This window comes from Schistocerca cancellata, chromosome 9 (genome assembly GCF_023864275.1).
Source record: "Schistocerca cancellata isolate TAMUIC-IGC-003103 chromosome 9, iqSchCanc2.1, whole genome shotgun sequence".
Lineage (NCBI taxonomy): Eukaryota > Metazoa > Arthropoda > Insecta > Orthoptera > Acrididae > Schistocerca > Schistocerca cancellata.
In genome coordinates this window covers 332,176,539-332,198,310 of record NC_064634.1, presented here as the reverse complement: position 1 = coordinate 332,198,310, position 21,772 = coordinate 332,176,539, and the positions used below count along the sequence as shown (strand labels likewise).

Sequence of the window (21,772 nt, the reverse complement as noted above, 5' to 3'; positions counted from 1 at the left end):
TACATTTTATATCCTCTCTACTTCGACCTTCGTCAGAGTTATTTTGCTCCCCAAATAGCAAAACTCCTTTACTACTTTAAGTGTCTCATTTCCTAATCTAATTCTCTCAGCATCACCCGACTTAATTCGACTACATTCCATTATCCTCGTTTTGCTTTTGTTGATGTTGATCTTATATCCTCCTTTCAAGACACTGTCCATTCCGTTCAGCTGCTGTTCCAAGTCCTTTGCTGTCCCTGACAGAATTACAGTGTCATCGGCGAACCTCAACGTTTTCTTTTCTTCTCCATGGACTTTAATACCTACTCCGAATTTTTCTCTTGTTTCTTTTAGTGCTTGCTCAATATACAGATTGAATAACATCGGGGATAGGCTACAACCCTGTCTCACTCCCTTCCCAACCGCTGCTTCCCTTTCATGTCCCTCGACACTTATAACTGCCATCTGGTTTCTGTACTAATTGTTAATAGCCTTTCGCTCCCTGTATTTTACCCCTGTCACGTTTAGAATTCCAGTCAACATTGTCAAAAACTTTCTCTAAGTCCACAATTGCTAGAAATGTAGGTTTGCCTTTCCTTAATCTATTTTCTAAGATAAGTCGTAGGGTCAGTGTTGCCTCACGTGTTCCAACATTTCTGCGGAATCCAAACTGATCTTCCCCGAGGTCGGCATCTACCAGTTTTTCCATTCGTCTGTAAAGAATTCGTTTTAGTATTTTGCATCCATAGCTTGTTAAACTGCTTGTTCGGTAATTTTCACATCTGTCAACACCTGCTTTCTTTGGGATTGGAATTATTATATTCTTCTTGAAGTCTGCGGGTATTTCGCCTGTCTCATACATCTTGCTCACCAGATGGTAGAGTTATTTCAGGACTTGTTCTCGTAACGCCGTCAGTAGTTCCAATGGAATGGGTTCTACTCCCGAGGCCTTGTTTCGACTCAGATCTTTCAGTGCTCTGTCAAACTGTTCACGCAGTATCGTATCTCCCATTGCATCTTCATCCACATCCTCTTCCATTTCCACAATATTGTCCTCAAGTACATCGCCCTTGTATAGACCCTCTATATACTCCTTCCACCTTTCTGCTTTCCCTTCTTTGCTTTGAACTGGGCTTCCATCTGAGCCCTTGATATTCATACAAGTGGCTCTCTTTTCTCCAAAGGTCTCTTTAATTTTCCTGTAGGCAACATCTATCTTACCCCTAGTGAGATAAGCCTCTACATCCCTATGATATTTTATGATAGATAACATTTTATGATAGATAACATTTCCAGCAAGTTGCCATCAATGGTTTAATTGTACAGTAGTCGGTTTTATCTGCTATGTGTACGCAGTATGTTACATTTACTCGTATTTACATTCATGGTCAACCGGCAGTCCCTGCATCATTCATCAGCCCCCTGGAGGTCCTTTCGCAAATTGTCATAGTTGAGCCGTGCGTGGTTCGTGTTCCCGCCATCACCTATTTTCATCCCCTGTTTTTAACGTACTTCCACCTCACTATGATAATTTAGATTACTAATATCACTAAGCGGCTGCTTTGCCTGACTGTGAGCGGCTTTAGCAGCGCGTATTTATATATCCCCTCTCGCTGTATCTTTACGTAACTGCTATTACTTCGCCGTCGTTGTCTGTCGTAGGCGAGTTCTGATTGGCAGTTCGTGTCGGGAGTTCGGGTTGCTAGTTCGGGTCTTCCAGTCGATTGGAACGCGTATGGAGGGCAGTCTGGACATGCCAGTCGGGGAGTGGCAGTGTGGCACTAGGGCAGTCGGGTTGGAGCAGCAGTGAGGTCTGCATCGACATGGCTCGCCCGACCATTGCCGCCACGCATCACCTGAGCCGGGCCACGGTCCTGCTGGATCGTCGGTCAGTCGTCCTACCGGGCGACGCGTTTGGCCTTACCGATCGTTTGCGTGCCGGCTGTGTGTGTGTGTGTGTGTGTGTGTGTGTGTGTGTGTGTGTGTGCGTGTGTGTGTGTGTGTGTGTGTGTGTGTGTGTGTGTATGTGCGCATCGACTTCCGATTTGTCTCGTGTGTGTTGTGTTTAGTTACTGTTGAGTATCGTTCAGGTCTTCGTGCAAGTGGAGTTAGTTTCACTGACGCTTATTTTAAATGTTGTCGGCGTACTGCCTCTGAGAGGTCGGTCGTCTCATTGCGCGACGTGCACTGGTTCTCCGAGTGTTTCTGGGCCCTTTAATTACCATCTGGTAGAACTTAGGTCGGTCCTTTCCTGGTGCAGGGATGTCGTTTTACCAGTGGGCGGTTTTCGTCTGGATGGTTGGGTCCGAACCAGTATTTCCGCCGTTGTGTGTCTGGAAGTGAGTGGGAGACGGACCAGCAGCGCGTTCGCGTCGGAGCAGTAGGTAGTCGGGCGGTTGCTGCGGACCAGGGAAGATATCTCCGCGCGGTGCAGTCGCTGGGTCCGCTGCCGTTCCCTGATCAGTGTCGGAGCGTCTGTGGAGCTGTCCGATCGCTGCGAGCTTCGTGGTTCACCGACCAAGGACGTCGAAGTTGAGTGTATTTTTGACAGCTAAAACGTACTCCATTGTGGATTATCACGTTTGTAATCTTTCCTGTTTGAGTTCTCGCCTACTAATTGATGGGAAGCAAGTCCGACCTCCCTGGAGGCTGCCACCGGTTTTCAATTATCTGTTGTCAGCTATTTTAAATTTTAGGCTTATGGTTATTGTTTATTTCTTAAAATTTTGCAAATTAATTTTTAAATTTATATTTCAAGCTTAAACTCTGCGGCCTTCTGCCTTTAAAGATTATGGTCTGAAGATTTGAAATTTAATTGTACCCTTCAGGCATTTGTGTTGCACTTAGCATATGTTGCATTTTGGATTTTTAATTATTTTATTGCTATCTAAATTGAATTTTTGGTTTTTTTAAGATTTCTTGTTGGCCTGCTGCCTTTAAAGGTCTAAGGTAATATATCCCAAAATTCTGGAAATTAATTGTGATCCTCAGCTATTTGTGTTGCACTTTGCGTATGTTGTTTTTTCGACTTACTTCATTGCTATCTTAGTTGGATTTTTATCTTGTTAAGATTTCTTGTTGGAGGCCTTGAGCAATGAAAGAGTTGCCAAATTACAATGAATGATAATTAGAAGCAGAAACTGACCTCAACCCTTGGACCTATCCACAGTCCTATTACTTGTTCTGCCCAGGGAGTTTAGCGGGCGTTTCAATAGTGTTCTGGTACTGCTACCTTCTTGTAGAAAACCGAATCATCTACGAATAGCTTAATGGAGCTTCCGAAACTCACACATAAGAGGAACAGTAGTGAGTCCCAAACTGCAGGGCGTGGGACAGGGTCAAGGTGTTTCCACGGTGTCAGATTAAACGTCTGAGTGCTCTGACATTAATTAAATGAGATCAGACATCTCTCTCTGGAAACAGTTCAGTGAAATGTGATTACCCGAAATAGTTGTCGACAGTCATCACTGCTTACAAAGATCCTCATATTCCATAAGAGCACTTAAAGGGAGATTGGAAACTAAACTGCACCAGGAAACACCCATCCCGTAGGGACTACGAGGACTGGTTTCTCCACTGATGAACGAAATTATGACTGAAAACTCTTTAGGTACGTGGAAAGCCTACCACCACCCGAGTCCAAACTCAGTTACAACCTACTTGATGGGTGGTTTGGATGTTATTATTTTCTGTTTGTTTGTACTTTTCATTAATTTCTCGTAATAGCCCTTTGTGTTAGCCCTTTAGCCAGAGAAAATAAGTATTTACAAAGTATTATTTTATACCATATATTGAACATAGGCGTTTTAAATTAAACCAACACCATTTAAATCTATTATTACAATCTTTACAACTGAAATTGGAGAAATTAAGTTCTGCATACATTTCGCTTCTAGGCGCTCAGTCGGAGACGCGCGGCTGCTACGGTCGCAGGTTCGAATCCTGCCTCGGGCATAGATGTGTGTGATGTCCTTAGGTTAGTTAGGTTTAAGTAGTTCTAAGTTCTAGGGGACTGATGACCATAGATGTTAAGTCCCATAGTGCTCAGAGCCATTTTTTAGAATATAACAATAGCAACGAGGGACAATTGTTCCGCAAGCATCGCGCCTGAATGTCTTGTTCATTTCAAGTCGCATGGAGACTGTAACAGCAGATGACTGCTCATCCGACGACATCAAGAGGTATCCCTGTGTCAAAACCACGTAATATTAATGCGAAAATACGATTTTTCTAACTCATCCATAACTTCTCACGCTGGGTTATATCTGATTGTGCAAGAATTACCAGTCGTATTGTTAGGTATCGGAATCTCTTTGAAGTGAATTTTCCTCTACCTTTGCGTCTGTGTTATATTTGGATATTCTTTCGGAAATCGGGTAATACGGACATAATCCGCAGTTGTTACACATACGCTGTTAGGTTGTTACATACCAACTGTGTAACAGCAGCTCACTTCCTTGCCCATTCTACTCACTATGGTCTTTGTTAGCGCGCTGCTAAGATACTAAGATACAGTTAGTCACCCAAATCATAGACACACAGAGCGTGGTGAACCTGAGGTGGATGCCTTAAAATTAGAAAAGTAGAATTATATATGGCCCATTTGCACAGGTGAAACTTTGTGCCGCGTGCTATTTGCCGCAGAGAGTAAGGCTGGCGGCAGTAACAGCAGCAACTTATCACAAAATGACGAAAGTATCTTGATGCTTTGTAGCTGCTACAACCGCTCTTAAATCCTTACTTCTTACTGATATTCGTCTATTGCCTTCTCAGCCTACTTCTTCCTCGGGGTCGCTATTCAGCATTGAAGAACATAATGACTCGTGAAGCTCTTCGATCAGAGTATCTCACTTCGTGAGTCATGGATGCTTCATTGGCTTCATGTCGGCACTTTCCAGCGCTTTTAACCACTCAGTTCTTGTGAAATAAGGAGATACACAACAGGATCATCTTCTGGAGAGGCACTACGTTAGATGATTCAGCGAACACACAGCCCTTCAAAAATATTAAAATTTTCATCAAGTTGAATTTCGCTAGTTTAAAAAGAAATGTCCGAATGTTGTAGTTTGTTATTAAAAACCTCTATTTATTCATGTTAACCGCGTATTTTGTTTCTTAAATTGTAGTTCTCACATATGGGCGTCCCGCTTTCTCACACATCTCCTACGAATATAACTGGTCCACTTTCAAAGCTGACTGCACGAGCAGGCACGGTGGTCGTTGTCACATGACCAGGGTGATACGACACTGTGGGACTCTGGAACAAGATACTGGGTATATTTTTATTTTATTCTTTGTCCTGCACTTTCCAATTCTCCTATAACTGTTTATATCTAATAGTAATTTTGCATATTTATCTTTTATGGACATTTACTTCCACTGGGGACTCATCAGACCAGAAACCAGTTAATAGTCAATAATACGCCAGACCCAATCCAGACTTTTTCAATACAAGAGTATCACATTGATCACCTGATCCAGTTTGACAATGGCAAATTTCGTCTTACGACTTGTGGTACACAATGGCATAAGGTAATGACAGATTGGCTGATGTGAATGTGTGCGTGGGATGCAGCCTACTATATGTCTGCTATTGTCTGCCACCAGCTGGAGATAGAGGAAGTTATTACCGAATCAAATGCATCCATTCCTCCAAGCACAATCCCTCCCAAGCAGTCTGCACCTTTAATAAGACTACGCCTCAGCTCACCAGTTGGACATATATCAGAGACAACACTCCATGGAGATACTCCAATGATCTGACCTCATTTGTTCTCAGCTAATATGACACACCAAAGAGCAAGATATGCGCGCCTTGGGCACACGGACACATCTCCATAGGTTGTACCTGATTGCTCACGGCTCGTGGACCAAGATGGCTCATCAACGCTTATGGTGTCTCGTGGAGTTCTTAGAAAAGACATTGCCGCCGTCAGGGCAAAGAGGGTGAAAGTAAATCAGTGATAAGATTCGCTTAGGACACTGCTGTCTTAAGTGAGTAGGAAGATGTTGAGTTGAATGGTCTAATGAACAGAGAATGTGGTTTGAGAGTAAACCAAAGATAGTAATGTTGAGTAGCAGAAAGAAGCTTAGCTGTAAAGTGACCACAAAAATTGATGACCGCGTAGTTAAATGAAGGAATGGGCGTTTCTCCTGCAAAACATCTGTTAGCAACCATCAGGCTTTAATTTCAGGACGCCATTTTTGAGAATGTGTGACTGGGGCGCAGCATATAATCAAGTCGACCATTGACTGTCAGAAAACCAAAAAAGAAGTGAATCGAATCGTTTAAGATGTAGTGTTCCATAAAGATCATGTAAATTAAGTAGGATGATAAGAGATGATGAGGTTCTCCGTGAGGAGACCAGTTTGTTAAGACGAAGAAACTCGATCTAGATTACTAAATCGCCAAAAGAGGTCAAAAGCTGGGTCAATCATAAAATGGAATCTTCAGAGGGAAGTCTTTAACTGATAATAAATTGATGGGATGTTGCTCACTGTGCATTGGATCGCTGCCTTACCCTATATCAGCATATGATACTCTTCAAAGCGTGAATTATATTCTTTCAAATAATATTCTCTTTGGGAATATAGGTGGAGATTGCTTCATTTTAACCATTAAGTACATGTTTATAATTTTGTACATTCATTGTCATAAATAATCTTCATTTGTAACTGATCATACAATCATAGATACTTCCTCCTTGATATAAATTCTCCCATTCTCAGTGACAGTTCTCTGTCTAACCTCAGAGACAATAAATACAAATTAACAGCTTCCAGTAATACTCTATGCACTGTACAATAGTAACGAAAGTTTTATTTTGAAGTTTTCTTAGTAGTTTTGCTACCATCGTTGTCGAATCCCACACTATAGCTTAGTATGAATTCATATTAGTATCATCCAGAATAAAATTAACTTCATGTAAATATCAGTTTCATTTCTTTTTTTAACCCTTGCAATACCAATCATAGTAATATATGCAACTTTCACAGTGAATGGTATATTCAGTATTGGCAGTTTACTAGTCCTGCTTACACAACACTATCTCTTTAAGGAGTTGGTATGTGACAAAAGTCAACAAAAACTCAGGAAATTTGTAATTTTATTTTTCTGTGGTGGTCAAAGTATGCTCGTACCTTCACACCCCCTATGACGTCACATGGCCCAGATTAGGCAAACTATAAATTTTTAAATATTTTTCTACGTTTGAGCAATTATATTTGTCATCTGTAAAAGAAACTCAACTGAAAGTCAGAGAAATAATGCGATTACAAAGAAAAACTATTATCTGTAACGCAAGTTTTATTATTATCTTTGTTCTTTTTGGTATCAGCATGAAACAAAAAGCGCGGGACACTCTCTTGGTTGTTCTTGTTCGAATAGGACACCATTGTGTGCCATTTACATAATAAGGTGTCTCCATGTTTTATTATTTGAGCGGTGAGCTCTAATATATGTCTTAAATAATTCTGTTTGAGCCATGTGCGGCTCGTGTTCATGCCGTATGTTCTTTGGCATTTTGTCACATCGAGTGGCGTCTTGTTTCTTCCTTACTTACTGGCGTAACAAAGTTGCTGGCTTCCCTCCTTGAGTGGCAGCATCAGCGCTTATGATACTAGTACTGTCCTACTATCTTTGGTTTGACGACTAGTAGTCATCGGTTGGGATGAAGCAGCAACGAACTCTCTGTGGCGTGAGGCAAGGCTGTGACTGCTGGTGGCGTGCACACACTGTTGGATCGTGAGGCGCTAGCTGGGAGAGCGACAAAGTCGTTGCCCACCGATCCTGGACGCTGAAGTTAACCTGTTATGGAGCCTCAACTATTGTGGCAGCTCTTCGCTCATTTGCGGATTGTTGCTCGCTGGGCAATTCGGGCTAGCAGCAACATATGAGTTGTTGGGGTTTGCGAAATTTTGCAACTGTCTTCCCGTATTGTGATTCATTATTAAATTGACTGTTGCTTACCAGTGAAGTGCACAAGCGGTATTTTCTGACCCGTGGCCGTTAATTCCCCAGTTACCTGCCCTGGTCATTAGCGTACTTTTCCAACAGTGTGCCTTTCCTCGTTGAGTTGATGCTGTCCAGCACAGCGCGTACTTCCACAGACTTTTAAGTTGTTTGGTTTATATATGCTTAGAGTGGTTATTGTTCCCTTGGCTGTTTCTAAACGCCAATTACTGAAGACATAGTGCTGTTCATATCCTCGTCCTCGGCCAATATTTTCCATTTTTGTGCCATTGGTTGGACGGAAGGGAATTAGTTAAATTGTTGGTCGGTCCTTCGGCCATCCCTAGTTTGAGTTGCCATCGGATTATTTAACTTCAACTCTTGGCTACCTGTCTCACCTCACCTTACGTGTGAACTACATTCTCAGGCCAACCCTTGGAACACTTCTGGGCCTCACTTGTTCTGTTTGTTTTAGATTGTGATTTTCATTTTAGATTCAATTATTGTGTGAGGCCTTCAGCTGTGTATTAATTGAGTTCTTTTTAAATTTTACATAAAGGCCTTCAGCCATGTTAAATTAAAATTTTGAAGATTGATTTTATTTTAAGAAAGAAAGTTTTTTCCCTAAAATTTGTTCTATCTGAAATTGTTAGTAATCCAGGCCCTAAGACGTTAGTTGTTCGGTGTGTTACGTGTGGCCCTCAGCCAAGGATTTATGTGAACCCCTTTTAATAAGGCCTTCAGCCGTGTGTATTCTGTAAAGCAAAATTTTTTATAAGAAGGAAGGGGTTTATTTTAAATTGTTTGTCTGACTTGTTGTTCAGGCCTTCAGCTGTTGTTTGAAATTTCTTTGTGGCCTTCAGCCGTGCAACAAGTTAATACTTTTTAATTAGGCTTTCGGGCGTGCTGTTGTAAGTTTAAAAAGAAATTTCTTGGTTGGAAAAATTGTTTATTAATGTGTTGTAATTATAGTTGTCCTCCAGACGTGCAGTGTAGGCCTTCAGCTGCTAACTGTTTTCAATTGCATGTTTTTTTTAAACGAAAAAAATTTACGTTCTACTTTTTAATTGCTTTTGATTTCTAAGCCTGGCCTTCAGCCCTTCTTGTTTTTGGTGTTGTTTTGGGTATTCAGCCCAGAAAGCATCTCAAGTTTTTAAACAAGGCCTTCAGCTATATTGTTTAATTGTGATCTTTTAAAGCAATGTGTAAATCAGTGGTTCTTAGAAAAATAAAGTTGCGTGTTTGATTGTACAGCTCACAGTAACTGTTTACGGCCCCATCCACAAACATCCTGTGCGCTCTCTGAGTACTTACCAACCTGGTTTCAAATGGCAGCAGAGCGTGGTTACGATTGTGACATTGCCAATACAGTTACTCTTGGTTTGGATTGTTTTTCTGTTAGTGTTGCGCCACATTGTCTTGGTTGTTGGTTGTTTCAGGTGACCTGTTTTAATGGCGGTCAGGCAGTGTCCGGGGATCGCCTGTTGAGGAAGGACCACCTTGTTCATGAGTTGGAGATAAGACTCCAGTCGATTGAGGGCAGTGTTCCGGACTTTGTGGCCCGTTTGCGTGCGACCGTTCTTCACCTGGTTGACGTCACGCCGGATGTGGTGGGTGAGACAGAAGCAGCCACTGAATTTTCGTTTAAGGCTATTAGGGTCCCTGAGGACACAATTCGTGTTTTGGAAGGCACTCAACCTAGGGTGCGGGCACAGTTAGTGCATCTAACCAATCAGATAGCGGATTTAGTCATTTTAGGCTTGGAGGATCATCATAAAAAATTAACCACCGAATTGGGGTCTTTGGTTAATGCATTGTAGTTTAAGCCTACGTGTTTAGAACTGGATGGGAAGAGGATTGAAGAGCGGAAGTTGCTATATCAAGGTGGAACCGGGAGCCAGCCTGGGAGTGGTGTTGTTCTATCCTCTGAGAAGTTAGACGCAGCATTTGCCAAATTGCCTAATCCTCTGGCGTATTTCTTTCGGGATATAACTGAATTAGTTGTAGATCGACTTGAGCAGGTTGAAAACTTAGTATGGTTGTTGGTTCGTCTTGAACAACATGCTGCTGCCTTTCACATTCCGCACCAAGTAGTTTTGTCACTATTGTACCTGTTAGCTAGAGTTGAGCTGAGGATCTTCGTATCCCGAGCCATGACAGAAGGGTTTTCCTTGCAGCAATTGAGGGAGCTTCTCATTGGCGAAGGATTGACCACCGGAGTTCAGAAACAGCTTGAGTGTCGTTACATTTGAGAGATGCAGCAGCATAAAGAGGAGTTACATCAGTATGTGGACAGAGTTAAGACGGCCTGCTTGACCTTGTTGATAGATTTGCCAGAACTGGAGTTGGTGCCTGTTGTTGTCAGGGGGATGCGAGAGGCGGTTAAGTCGCACTTTGTTTTTCGTGATCGTCCTTCAAACTGGGAAGAGCTTCGTGCCGTTGTTGTAGCGATATTGGCTTTGCCGCTTGCGGACGATGTATGTCATGAAGTTATCGGTCAGCCCACGGTCGTTGTTAATTTTAACTCTAATCTGCACTACATATCCCGTTTGCTTGTTCCGTCATTTTTAAATGAATTTCAGACGCGCGCCTGCAGCAAGCTGAACATCGCTGGACGGTGACAATTGGCCGCCATTAAGCGGCAATTTCAAATTATTGTATTGCTATCCCGTTTTTTCCACAGGCGACGCTGGAGATCAGCGATATTATTTCTTTCATCAATGATCTGTAGGAAACTGACATTTTCAAATTACTTAACAATATGTTAAGACGATTTATGTTGCGTGCAGTAGGACCCAGATTTGGCCTGCACTAAGAAGTTATTAAATCACATGTAGTTCCTTACATATCGAAAATTGTGAAATATTTTTTTGTCTGTGTATGTAGCCTATACTGATTAACTGTTTTTGAGCATAGATTCGTCTAAAAAATTTCAATAATTATTCAGGATCCTACGCTACATTTTTGTGACAGTAAAATCTAAGAACGATACGTGCCTTCGCATTTCTTTGCAGTGGAACCAAAATCAAATTGAAAATAAAAATAAAATATAAATAAAATAAAATAACAAAAAACACACATTAATAGGATATATAGATAGATACAACACCGCCCTCGCTTCCGCCGCCCCACCACTTGCTTGGTACTATATATAGTTGTGTACTCACTAGTATTGTTAACGATACATATCAATGTTCGACCTAACTTCAGCATTTACACTTATCATGGAATCGTTGATAATGTTCTATTCTACAAATAAGTTACCTATGGAATCAAACGGATTTGCTAATATACACCAACTTCATGTGATATTTATGCTATACGTGAGTGCCATGTACCTACGGCAATATGCCGTACACTTGAAGAAATCACTAATCAGTTACCTACAGCCGGTTATCTTTCCAAACTTGGAACAAGTTGTTGATAATGGACGGTTCTAATATTGTGTTGAGGTTGCCACTGAAATCAAGAGCAGCAATATACCTGCTAGTGTAATTAAAATTTCTCTTCAGTATATGAATGACTTTGCAGTTATACCTAGCAAAACTGGGCTTATAATAAGAACTAAGCTAAATATACAAGAGGAAACTCACAATCAGGGCTAAGTTGGGTATTATAACGATGTCTTCTTTGGCATTCCTTTCTGAAAGTTCCTCTGAAAATGTCTCAGTACGATTAGGGATGTAAGTGATCGTACCATTATCGTTAAAGTTAAGAACAACATTGTTCAGATGTTCCCTGAAAAAAAAGGGTGTATGATAGCTGATATGCAATAAGATTAACGAATAGTACAACACACTACAAATTCCAAAACCAGAGATACAATGTCCCTCGACTAACAAAAAATAGACTAAATTCACAAAAGTACAATAAATTATCACAGATAAAGAAGTTAATTTTATAAGTTTTGTAATTTATTTATTAAGAAGATACTCACGAGTATACATATGGTCCAACCTCTTCGACACGAAGTTTCTCTCCACGGTGTAGGAAACCATCAGCATTTGTTACGTTAAACACAAAAACATTGTGTTTGATCGGAACCGGAGGATTCCTCCAGTGCTCATATAAGAACGATCCTTCATGAAAGGCGAACAACTGAAACAAGAAACACTTTCATATGTTGTAAAAGGTTATCGCCATTAATTACATTTTCAAAGTAATGCTCCTTTTTAGGCACTTCCAACGTCAATACTAATTTTTGTGATAGTTAAACTGAAATGGGCATCATCAAGGGAAAATGCTAAAAGCTTTATAAAACTGTTATATGTGTTCCTAAGGACGTGAAGCTATAATTGTTGTCGTGTATTTAAAATGTTTTTCAGTATATATCGTATGTAAAAACAAATTGTAAATCAGTATTTTAAATTCATACCCTCTCGGATACTTACTTATTTATCTATTCTTCAAAAATGGTTCAAGTGGCTCTGAGCACTATGGGACTTAACAGCTGAGGTCATCAGTCCCGTAGAACTTAAAACTACTTAAACCTAACTAACCTAAGGCCATCACACACATCCATGACCGAGGCAGGATTGGAACCTGCGGCCGTAGCGGTCGCACGGTTCCAGACTGAAGGGCCTATTCTTCACAGCTACAGTCTGTTATCTGAGAAGATACAGTAGGCCACACAATTCACAATCTCGTGGATAATAATAACTGCATGTGTTATTTATTCCTGGTGTTTTATTTTCAAAAAATGTTGCAGCTACTTTCTACCACTACAAAACTATATTAAAACACTTAACCAATAACGCAACTGTTAATACTACTCATACGACGTAATTAAATTTTCTTGAGACCTACCGAGTTTCTGATTCATCTTAGATAAAGTCTGCACTCGACGCCGTTGATCCCGTACAAAGTCCCGACTTTGGCGTGGTGTCTGTTCTTTAGGACACATTAAATTTTAATTCACCACTTCAGGTTCTATCCATAACAATACTACCGCTGGTACTGCAAAATCTGTTCTGTTTTTATAAATTTATTATGGAACATTTAAACTGTACCTTTTTGTCTCCACTTCTGTATCCGCTCTCATACGACCACGGACAACAGCCATTGTCTGCTGGATTCCTTTTAGCATTTCCGCAATAGGAAACGATTATACGATTCACTGTAACGTCTCCGGAACCACACTTCTGTGATCACTTGTACCAGTGCAATATAAATTCATGAGAAACCATTTCATTCAGTGTCGTCGATCTCAGTCGTCTTCTCTACTTCTGCAAAGATGTTGTCTAGTCGGGTTGTTAGCATTGTGATGTGTGTTTGAATGGCTCGCTAATATTCCTTGGCGCCTCTCCACACTGCGGCTGCAGTTTGGTCCAAGATGCGCCACGTTGACTCGCTCCTCAGTACTGCTCCGGGATACAACATCCTTAATGCCTGACGGGCATTACCCCTGCGTCCTCGTAGAGCGCACAGTCCCACAATGTCTGACCTGGAGTGCCCCCACAGCCACAGGCGCAACAGTGATTCATCTTTCTTTGACTTTGTGTAGATCCGTAGCATACTGACCATGACCGGTCAGGTAATATATCGGACCCCTCAGGGGTTAAGATATCTCGTTTTTATCCTCTCCCTGATGCTAGCGACGGATTAATCTGTTCTCCCGCCTATGTCTGAAGTTTCCATTTCATTTTTCTACAGGCATAATATGCGATCTTGTATTCACGTTTTCGCATTTGCCTCAGTTACAGGTATCCTTCGTGCTTGCATTTGACTGCGTTCCTTTCTTCACTAAATGGTTCCCTTTTCCCTGATTTGCAAACCAAAAGGGAATATTCTAGAATTACTAAGAGTGCAAACTGTCGTTGAACTCTTACGACTAATGAGAATGTCTCAGAAAGCTGCAGTTGTGAGGCGAAATATTATGCATCTGATGCTGACATGGACTGGTGGTATGTTCTCATTACGACCAAAGAAGGTCGCAATTGACTATTTGCGATGATTAGAAGTTTGTTAATCACTTTTATACCTTCCGTTTATGATGTGCAAAGCTACGACGTACGTCCAGGAATATCCCTAAGTGTCTTGTTAATGTGCTTCGTCTAGTTGTTACCTCGTTCACTTTTATTTTAGGACTAGCTGAGTACCGGACGTTTCCCGGGTATGTATTTACTCCAATCATCTATTATTCAATCTCCTCCTTCCACATCTATCTGTTGATCTCATCCTTCATCCACATCTCTTCCCCCTCCCTCTCATCCTTTCCACTACTGTCTATTTCCTCCTCCCCCTGCTTACCTCTCCCTCCTCCCCCTCCCCCTATCTATGTCTATCTGTTCGTCTGTCCTTTCACAAGCTGCGACATTGTCTATCCACCTCACCACTCGCTTCTCCCTGTCGATTTCTCCATAACACTCTCTCCGTCCATCTCCTCTTCTTCCTTATCTGTGTACATCTCCTCCTTTCCCCTCAGCATCTGTCCAACTCCTCTTCTTCCTTCTCTCTTTATCATGCTCACCTCAGTAGCACACTGTTGGTTCTGACCATCACAGTATTTTTATCCAGATCGTAACTAATACTTGTCAGTAGAACGAAAACCTAGTCCAAGTCGTAAATTTCTATTTTCTATTCATTCTATTACTAGTTTCAAATCATCCTGCACGACAGAAAACCAATTTTGCACTCATGTATAATTCAGTTACTACCAAATTTTTAAGCATATTCTAAAGAGACAGAATATTTCTTTTCAAACATACATAACACAGTCGAAAATGACATTTCTGAAGATGTCAGAAATATGAAATGAATATTTGCATTTCACCTGCAGTCTAGGGGTCAGAGGGTTACCTCCTCTATGTAATAAAAATCTGAGTGAACGAATGAACGATGAACTTGAGCGAGCGTTATGGGACGTCCGCCCCGAACAAATACAACGACTGACAACGAACAAAACGAGATAAAAAAAGTTAGCGGCTTTGGTTAGTAATGAAAAAGTTCTCGGCTCTGGGAATGAGTCCCGCCACCGCATAATTTATGATTAATAATCGGCATTGGCGGCGGAAAATTTCCGGTATAAGAAGTCACCCTCATTCTGCCAAAAGCCTTCACAAAGAGGGCGGAGAAGTAGACAGAGGTTCAGCGCACTCTCTTGTTCTAGGGATAGGAAAGTGCTCCTAAAGGTGGAAGAATCAGCAACGATCAACTGCATGAGAATACAGAAGGCAATGGAAGCATTAAAGATACGTATCAACAGGGCATGTGGCCTGTAACTGGAAAAGTGTCATGATGATCTCTCCATTGGCAAAAGATTCCGGAATAGTCTCCCATTCGAATCTCCGGGAGAGGACTGCCAAGGAGGAGGTGACCATGAGACAAAATTGAATAATCAAAGAAAAGATAACGCTCTACGAGTCGGGGCGTGAAATGTCGGAAGCTTGATCGTGACAGGGAAATTAGAAAACCTGAAAAGGAAAATGCAGAGGCTCAATGTAGATACAGTATGGGTCAGTTAAGTGAAATGGGAAGAAGACGTGGATCTCTGGTTAAATGAGTATAGGGTAATAGCAACAGCAACAGAAAAAGGTATAACTGGAGTATAATTCGTTATGAATACGAAGGTAGCGCAGAGAGTGTGTTACTGTGAAAAGTTCAGTCACAGGGTAGTTCCTATCAGAATCACCAGCAAACCATCACGGACAACGACAGATCAGGTATACAAGTCGACGTCGCAAGTTGAAGACGAAGAGATACAGAAACTATATGAGGATACTGAAAGAGTAGTACAGTAAAAGAGAGATGAATATCTAATATCATGGGGGAATGGAATGCAGTTGTAGGGGAAGAAGTAGAAGAGAAGGTTACAGGAGAATATGGGCTGGGACAAGGAATGAGGGAGGAGAAAGACTCAGGTCTGTAATAAAATTCAGTTTGTAATAGCGAATAATCTGTTCAAGAATCACAAGAGGAAGAGGTATACTTGGAAAAGGCCGAGTGGCACGGGAAGAGTTCAGTTAGATTACATCATCGGCAGAAAGAGATACTGAAGTCAGAAACTGAATTGTAAGGCGTAGTTAGAAGTAGATACACACTCCTGGAAATTGAAATAAGAACACCGTGAATTCATTGTCCCAGGAAGGGGAAACTTTATTGACACATTCCTGGGGTCAGATACATCACATGATCACACTGACAGAACCACAGGCACATAGACACAGGCAACAGAGCATGCACAATGTCGGCACTAGTACAGTGTATATCCACCTTTCGCAGCAATGCAGGCTGCTATTCTCCCATGGAGACGATCGTAGAGATGCTGGATGTAGTCCTGTGGAACGGCTTGCCATGTCATTTCCACCTGGCGCCTCAGTTGGACCAGCGTTCGTGCTGGACGTACAGACCGCGTGAGACGACGCTTCGTCCAGTCCCAAACATGCTCAATGGGGGTCAGATCCGGAGATCTTGCTGGCCAGGGTAGTTGACTTACACCTTCTAGAGCACGTTGGGCGGCACGGAATACATGCGGACGTGCATTGTCCTGTTGGAACAGCAAGTTCCCTTGCCGGTCTAGGAATGGTAGAACGATGGGTTAGATGACGGTTTGGATGTACCGTGCACTATTCAGTGTCCCCTCGACGATCACCAGTGGTGTACGGCCAGTGTAGGAGATCGCTCCCCACACCATGATGCCGGGTGTTGCCCCTGTGTGCCTCGGTCGTATACAGTCCTTATTGTGCCGCTCACCTGCACGGCGCCAAACACGCATACGACCATCATTGGCACCAAGGCAGAAGCGACTCTCATCGCTGAAGACGACAAGTCTCCATTCGTCCCTCCATTTACGCCTGTCGCGACACCACTGGAGGCGGGCTGCACGATGTTGGGGCGTGAGCGGAAGACGGCCTAACGGTGTGCGGGACCGTAGCCCAGCTTCATGGAGACGGTTGCGAATGGTCCTCGCCGATACCCCAGGAGCAACAGTGTCCCTTATTTGCTGGGAAGTGGCGGTGCGGTCCCCTACGGCACTGCGTAGGATCCTACGGTCTTGGCGTGCATCCGTGCGTCGCTGCGGTCCGGTCCCAGGTCGACGGGCACGTGCACCTTCCGCCGACCACTGGCGACAACATCGATGTACTGTGGAGACCTCACGCCCCACGTGTTGAGCAATTCAGCGGTACGTCCACCCGGCCTCCCGCATGCCCACCATACGCCCTCTCTCAAAGTCCGTCAACTGCAGATACGGTTCACGTGCACGCTGTCGCGGCATGCTACCAGTGTTAAAGACTGCGATGGAGCTCCGTATGCCACGGCAAACTGGCTGACACTGACGGCGGCGGTGCACAAATGCTGCGCAGCTAGCGCCATTCGACGGCCAACACCGCGGTTCCTGGTGTGTCCGCTGTGCCGTGCGTGTGATCATTGCTTGTACAGCCCTCTCGCAGTGTGCGGAGCAAGTATGGTGTGTCTGACACACCGGTGTCAATGTGTTCTTTTTTCCATTTCCAGGAGTGTAGATCACAGTTTAGTAGTGATGAAGAGTAGGCTGAAGTTTAAGAGAGTAGTCAGGAAGATTCAATACGCCAGGAAGATGGTTTCAGAGGTACTACGGAATGACAATATATGCTTCAAGTTCTCTAAGGCTATATATATATATATATATATATATATATATATATATATATATATATATATATATGGAATCGCTCAGTAGGCAGTATAGTTGAAGATAAATGGACATCTCTAAAAAGGGAAGTCACAGAAGTTTCAAAGAAAAACATGGGTAACTGTGAAGAAAACATGGGTAACAGGAGAAATGCTTGACTTAATCGAAGAAAAGAGGAAGGACAAAAATGTTCCGCAAAGCTCAGGAATACGGAAGTACAAGTCGTTGAGGAATTAAATAAATAGGAAGTGCAGGGAAACTAAGACTAAATAGTTGTATGTAAAAATGAAGAAGTCCAAAAAGAAATGAATGGCGGAAGGACAGGTTCAGCATACAGGAAAGTGAAATAACCTTCGGTGACATTAATAGCAAGGGTGGTAGCATTAAGAGTGAAACGAGAATGCAGAGGAGAGAGCGGATAGGTGGAAAGAATATATTGAAAGCCTCTGTGAGGGGGAGGATTAGTCTGATGTGATAGGAGAAGAAACATTAGTCGATATCCAGCATTAGAATCAGAATTTAAAAAGGCTATGGAGGACTTACTATCAAATAAGACAGAAGGGATACACAACTTTCCATCAGAATTTCTAAAATCATAGGAGGATGTGGCAGCAAAGCATCTAGTCAAGTTGGTGGTAGGATGTACGAATCTGACAACATACCGTCTGATGTTCGGAAAAATCAGCCACACAATTATCGCACAATCAGCTTAACAACTCATGCATCCAAGTTGATGAAAAGAATAATATACAGAGTAATGGAAAAGAAAATTGAGAATGTGCTGGATGACGATAAATTTTTCCTTAGGAAAGGTAAAGGCAGGAAAGAGGCAATTCTGACGTTGCGGTTGTTAATGGAAATAAGATTAAAGTAAAATCAGGACAAGTTCATAGGATTTGTCGAGCTGAAAAAGGCGTTCGACACTGTAAAATTGTGGAAGGTGTTCCGCATTCTGAGAAAATTAGGAATAAGCTGTAGGGGGAGAATGGTAATATACAACTCGTACAAGAGCCAAGAGGGAATAATAAAGAGTGGACGACCAAGAAAGAAGCGCTCGGATTAAAACGTGTGTAAGACAAGGATGTAGTCCTTTGCTCCTGCTGTTCAATCTGAATGTCGAGGAAGCAATGACAGATATTAAAGAAAGATATAAAGATATTAAGATTGTAGAGCGGAATTAAGATTGAAAGTGATAGGATATCAATGATACGATTAGGTCATGACACTGCTACAGTAAGTGAATGTGGAGAAGAATTACATGATCTGATGAACGAAATCAACAGTCTAAGGAGTAACAAATAGAGTTTGAGAGTAAATCGAAGAAAAACGAAAGTAATGGGAAATAGCAGAAATAAGAACAGCGAGAAACCTAACCTGAGGATTGATAGTCACGAAGCAGATGAAGAATTCTGCTACCTAGCCAGTAAAATAACCAATGACGAACGGAGTAACGAGGATATCACAAGTACACTAGCAATGGCAAAAAGGACATTCCTGACCAAGAGTAGTCTACTAATGTCAGAGATAAGCATTAATTTGAGGAAGAAGTTTCTGAGAATGTACGTCTGGAGTACAGCATTGTATGATAGTGAAACAAAGACTGTGGGAAAACTGGAATAGAAGAGAATCGAAGCATTTGATATATGATGCTACGAACGAATGATGAAAATTAGATGGACTGATGAGGTAAGGAATGAGGATGATCCGCGCAGAATCGGTGAGGAAAGGAATATGTGGATAGCACTGACAAGTAGATGGGACAAGATGGTAGGACATCTGTTAAGGCAAACGTGTATGACTTCCATGGTACTAGAGAAAGCTGTAGAGGCAAGAACTGTAGAGGAAGACAAGAACTGGAATACATCCAGCTAATAATTGAGAACGTAGGTTGCAAGTGATACTCTGAGATGAGGTTAGCACTAGAGAGGAATTTGTGGCGGGCCGCATCAAACCAGTCAGAAGACCGATGAGCGCTGTCGTAAGGAAACCTCGGAAAGGGGGGACTCTATTAGGCTGCAGGAAACATTTTTATTTACTAAAATGTTCTCTAACCATCAAGAATACAACAATTGATACCATAACAGTACTAGTCAACAATAAAATTAAACGGAACCACATAAAGTAATGAACGAACAAATCGATTTTTGGCTCTCTTGGTTTTTTGCTCTGTTCCAAAATGATGTATATTTTGTAACAATTCCCCCCTGCCACCAACCCCGGTGTTACTACCGCGACTGCCTGGACCACGAACTCCTGAGTACCGTGGCCTCGTCGCCCACCGCCGCCTATTTCTCCACACTATTTCCTTCCCCCATTTCCACCTCCCCCCCCCCCCCCCACCGCTCATTTTCTAAAATTCTCGTAGCCACGGTTTCATATGTACTGATTCTAATTTCCAGCTTTTTTAATCTATGTGCCTGCCGCCTGCAACTCTTGCTTGCCGCCGCCCATTCTCCCCTTCCAGCTGCCTTTCTCATTTCATGAAAACACCTTGCATATTTTACAGTAAGTGGTTCGGTTCTTTCATCGTTGTTACGTTCCACTGCTCATACACTGTAGAGAACAACTTCTGATTTAATTATGCATTATCGTTTGTGATGCCTATAGGCTGCTGTTGATTAGATAATAAGGTTTCTGTGTTTGTTGTGCCTTTACGTTGCTTATGTTGTATGATGTGTGCGAGAGATCTTGAATTTCCGTTTACTGGTGGATCATATGGTCTTCACCACCAAATTATTTTAAAAAATTGTTTGTGTTTCTTTTTGTTACCATATTTAACTGTAAGATTACTCCTGAGTAACACACGGTTTCTCTGATGAACATGGTAGTTCTTATTATTTGACTGTGAAAAAATGATGAATAGTCATTTCTAGTCTAATGTTCAGTAATTTTCTATTATTACTGCTGATATTTATTTTTACACCCTTGCCGTATTGTGCACTTGACCTCTTCGTTTTTGGCTCCTTCATCTTCATGCTCCTCCCGTTCCCCGTTTCTCAGCCCTCCATCCTCCCCCATCTCTCCCCTCACCTCTCCCCCGACAACCACACTCCCGCCCTATACGCCCATGAGTATGGTTATACTATATCATCCACAGCATGGCAAGGACGTTGTTGGTGCTTTGTAAAAGGACAACTTTGTCATTTAATGCTTTCTTTTAGGCGGGACATATTATGAAAAAGTTGTTTTACCTTCGCGTAATTTGTAAAGTTTGATGTGGTAAAGTTTTTGTGCTTGTAAATGATGAAGATTTTTAATCTCCTTTGGTTTTGTTTTCTTTTAATACCAATGTGGATATCCACATTTAATGATTTTTACGTGCCAACATGGCATGCAACTTCCTAATGTGTGCCGTAGGTGATACTGCTGTGTTTTACTGTTCAGTAGTTATAATAGTTTGTTTCTGGTACAGGATTTAAAAAGTATATAGGTTTATTGTTGACTTGTACAGTTTCAAATTTAATGATTTTTACCTGCCAACATGACCTACAGTTTTGTAATACATGCCGTATGTGGCGCTGCTGTGTATTACTGGTCAGTGATTTTAAGGATTTGTTTTTGATAAAAAGTTTTAAAAAATTATTAATTTTAAAGTTGACTTGTGTCGTTATTGTGTGAATTGTTGTATTCTTGATGGGTGGAGAATATTTTAATAAATAAAAAATATTTCCTACATCCTGATACGGCGCCCTCTTCCCGATGTTTTCTTATGACCGAGGTAGGAGTAATCTGCCAGTTATCTGTATGCACTGTAAATGTTCATTGTACATTTTTGGCATCCTCAGAAATGCCATTTTGGACTATATGATATGAGTTTGAAACGATATGTTCTGTATCTTTAACATATGCCTAAGAATTTAGTAATTACTCTATTATATATGAGTGTAGATTCGTTTCCTGCCCTGTAGGATGCTTTGAAAATTAGTCTCTGCCCGAAATTAGTTACTGAATGAACAAAAAGTAAAGATTAGTAACTGGGACTGGATTTTCGTTCTACTAATTCACAGAAGTTGCTGACCCAATCTACTCCAGCATGCTTTTGGTTTACTAATATTCTTATCAAATTTCGTCGAACTCGCTCCAGGGGATTAGAGTGACCTTTATACCAGCGCCTTTTCCGGCGTACCCACATGTCGCATATATTAACCGGCCGCAGTGGACGAGCGGTTCTAGGCGATTCAGTCTGGAACCGCGCGACCGCATCATTGTAAGAAGCAGTGCCTCAGTGGCTA

General features: G+C 41.9%; 1 protein-coding gene across 2 annotated transcripts in view; it reads right to left on the bottom strand.

Moving 5' to 3' along the window:
• The window catches only part of LOC126100408 (scavenger receptor class B member 1-like), a 276,724-nt gene that overhangs the window by 69,736 nt on the left and 185,216 nt on the right, over positions 1-21,772 (bottom strand). For both annotated transcript variants that reach the window (XM_049911001.1, XM_049911002.1), the window contains exons 5-6: positions 11,868-12,028; positions 11,524-11,668 (exon numbers count right to left, since the gene is read on the bottom strand). In XM_049911001.1, coding sequence (XP_049766958.1) covers positions 11,524-11,668; positions 11,868-12,028 — 306 coding nt within the window. The remainder of the gene's footprint in view (positions 1-11,523; positions 11,669-11,867; positions 12,029-21,772) is intronic.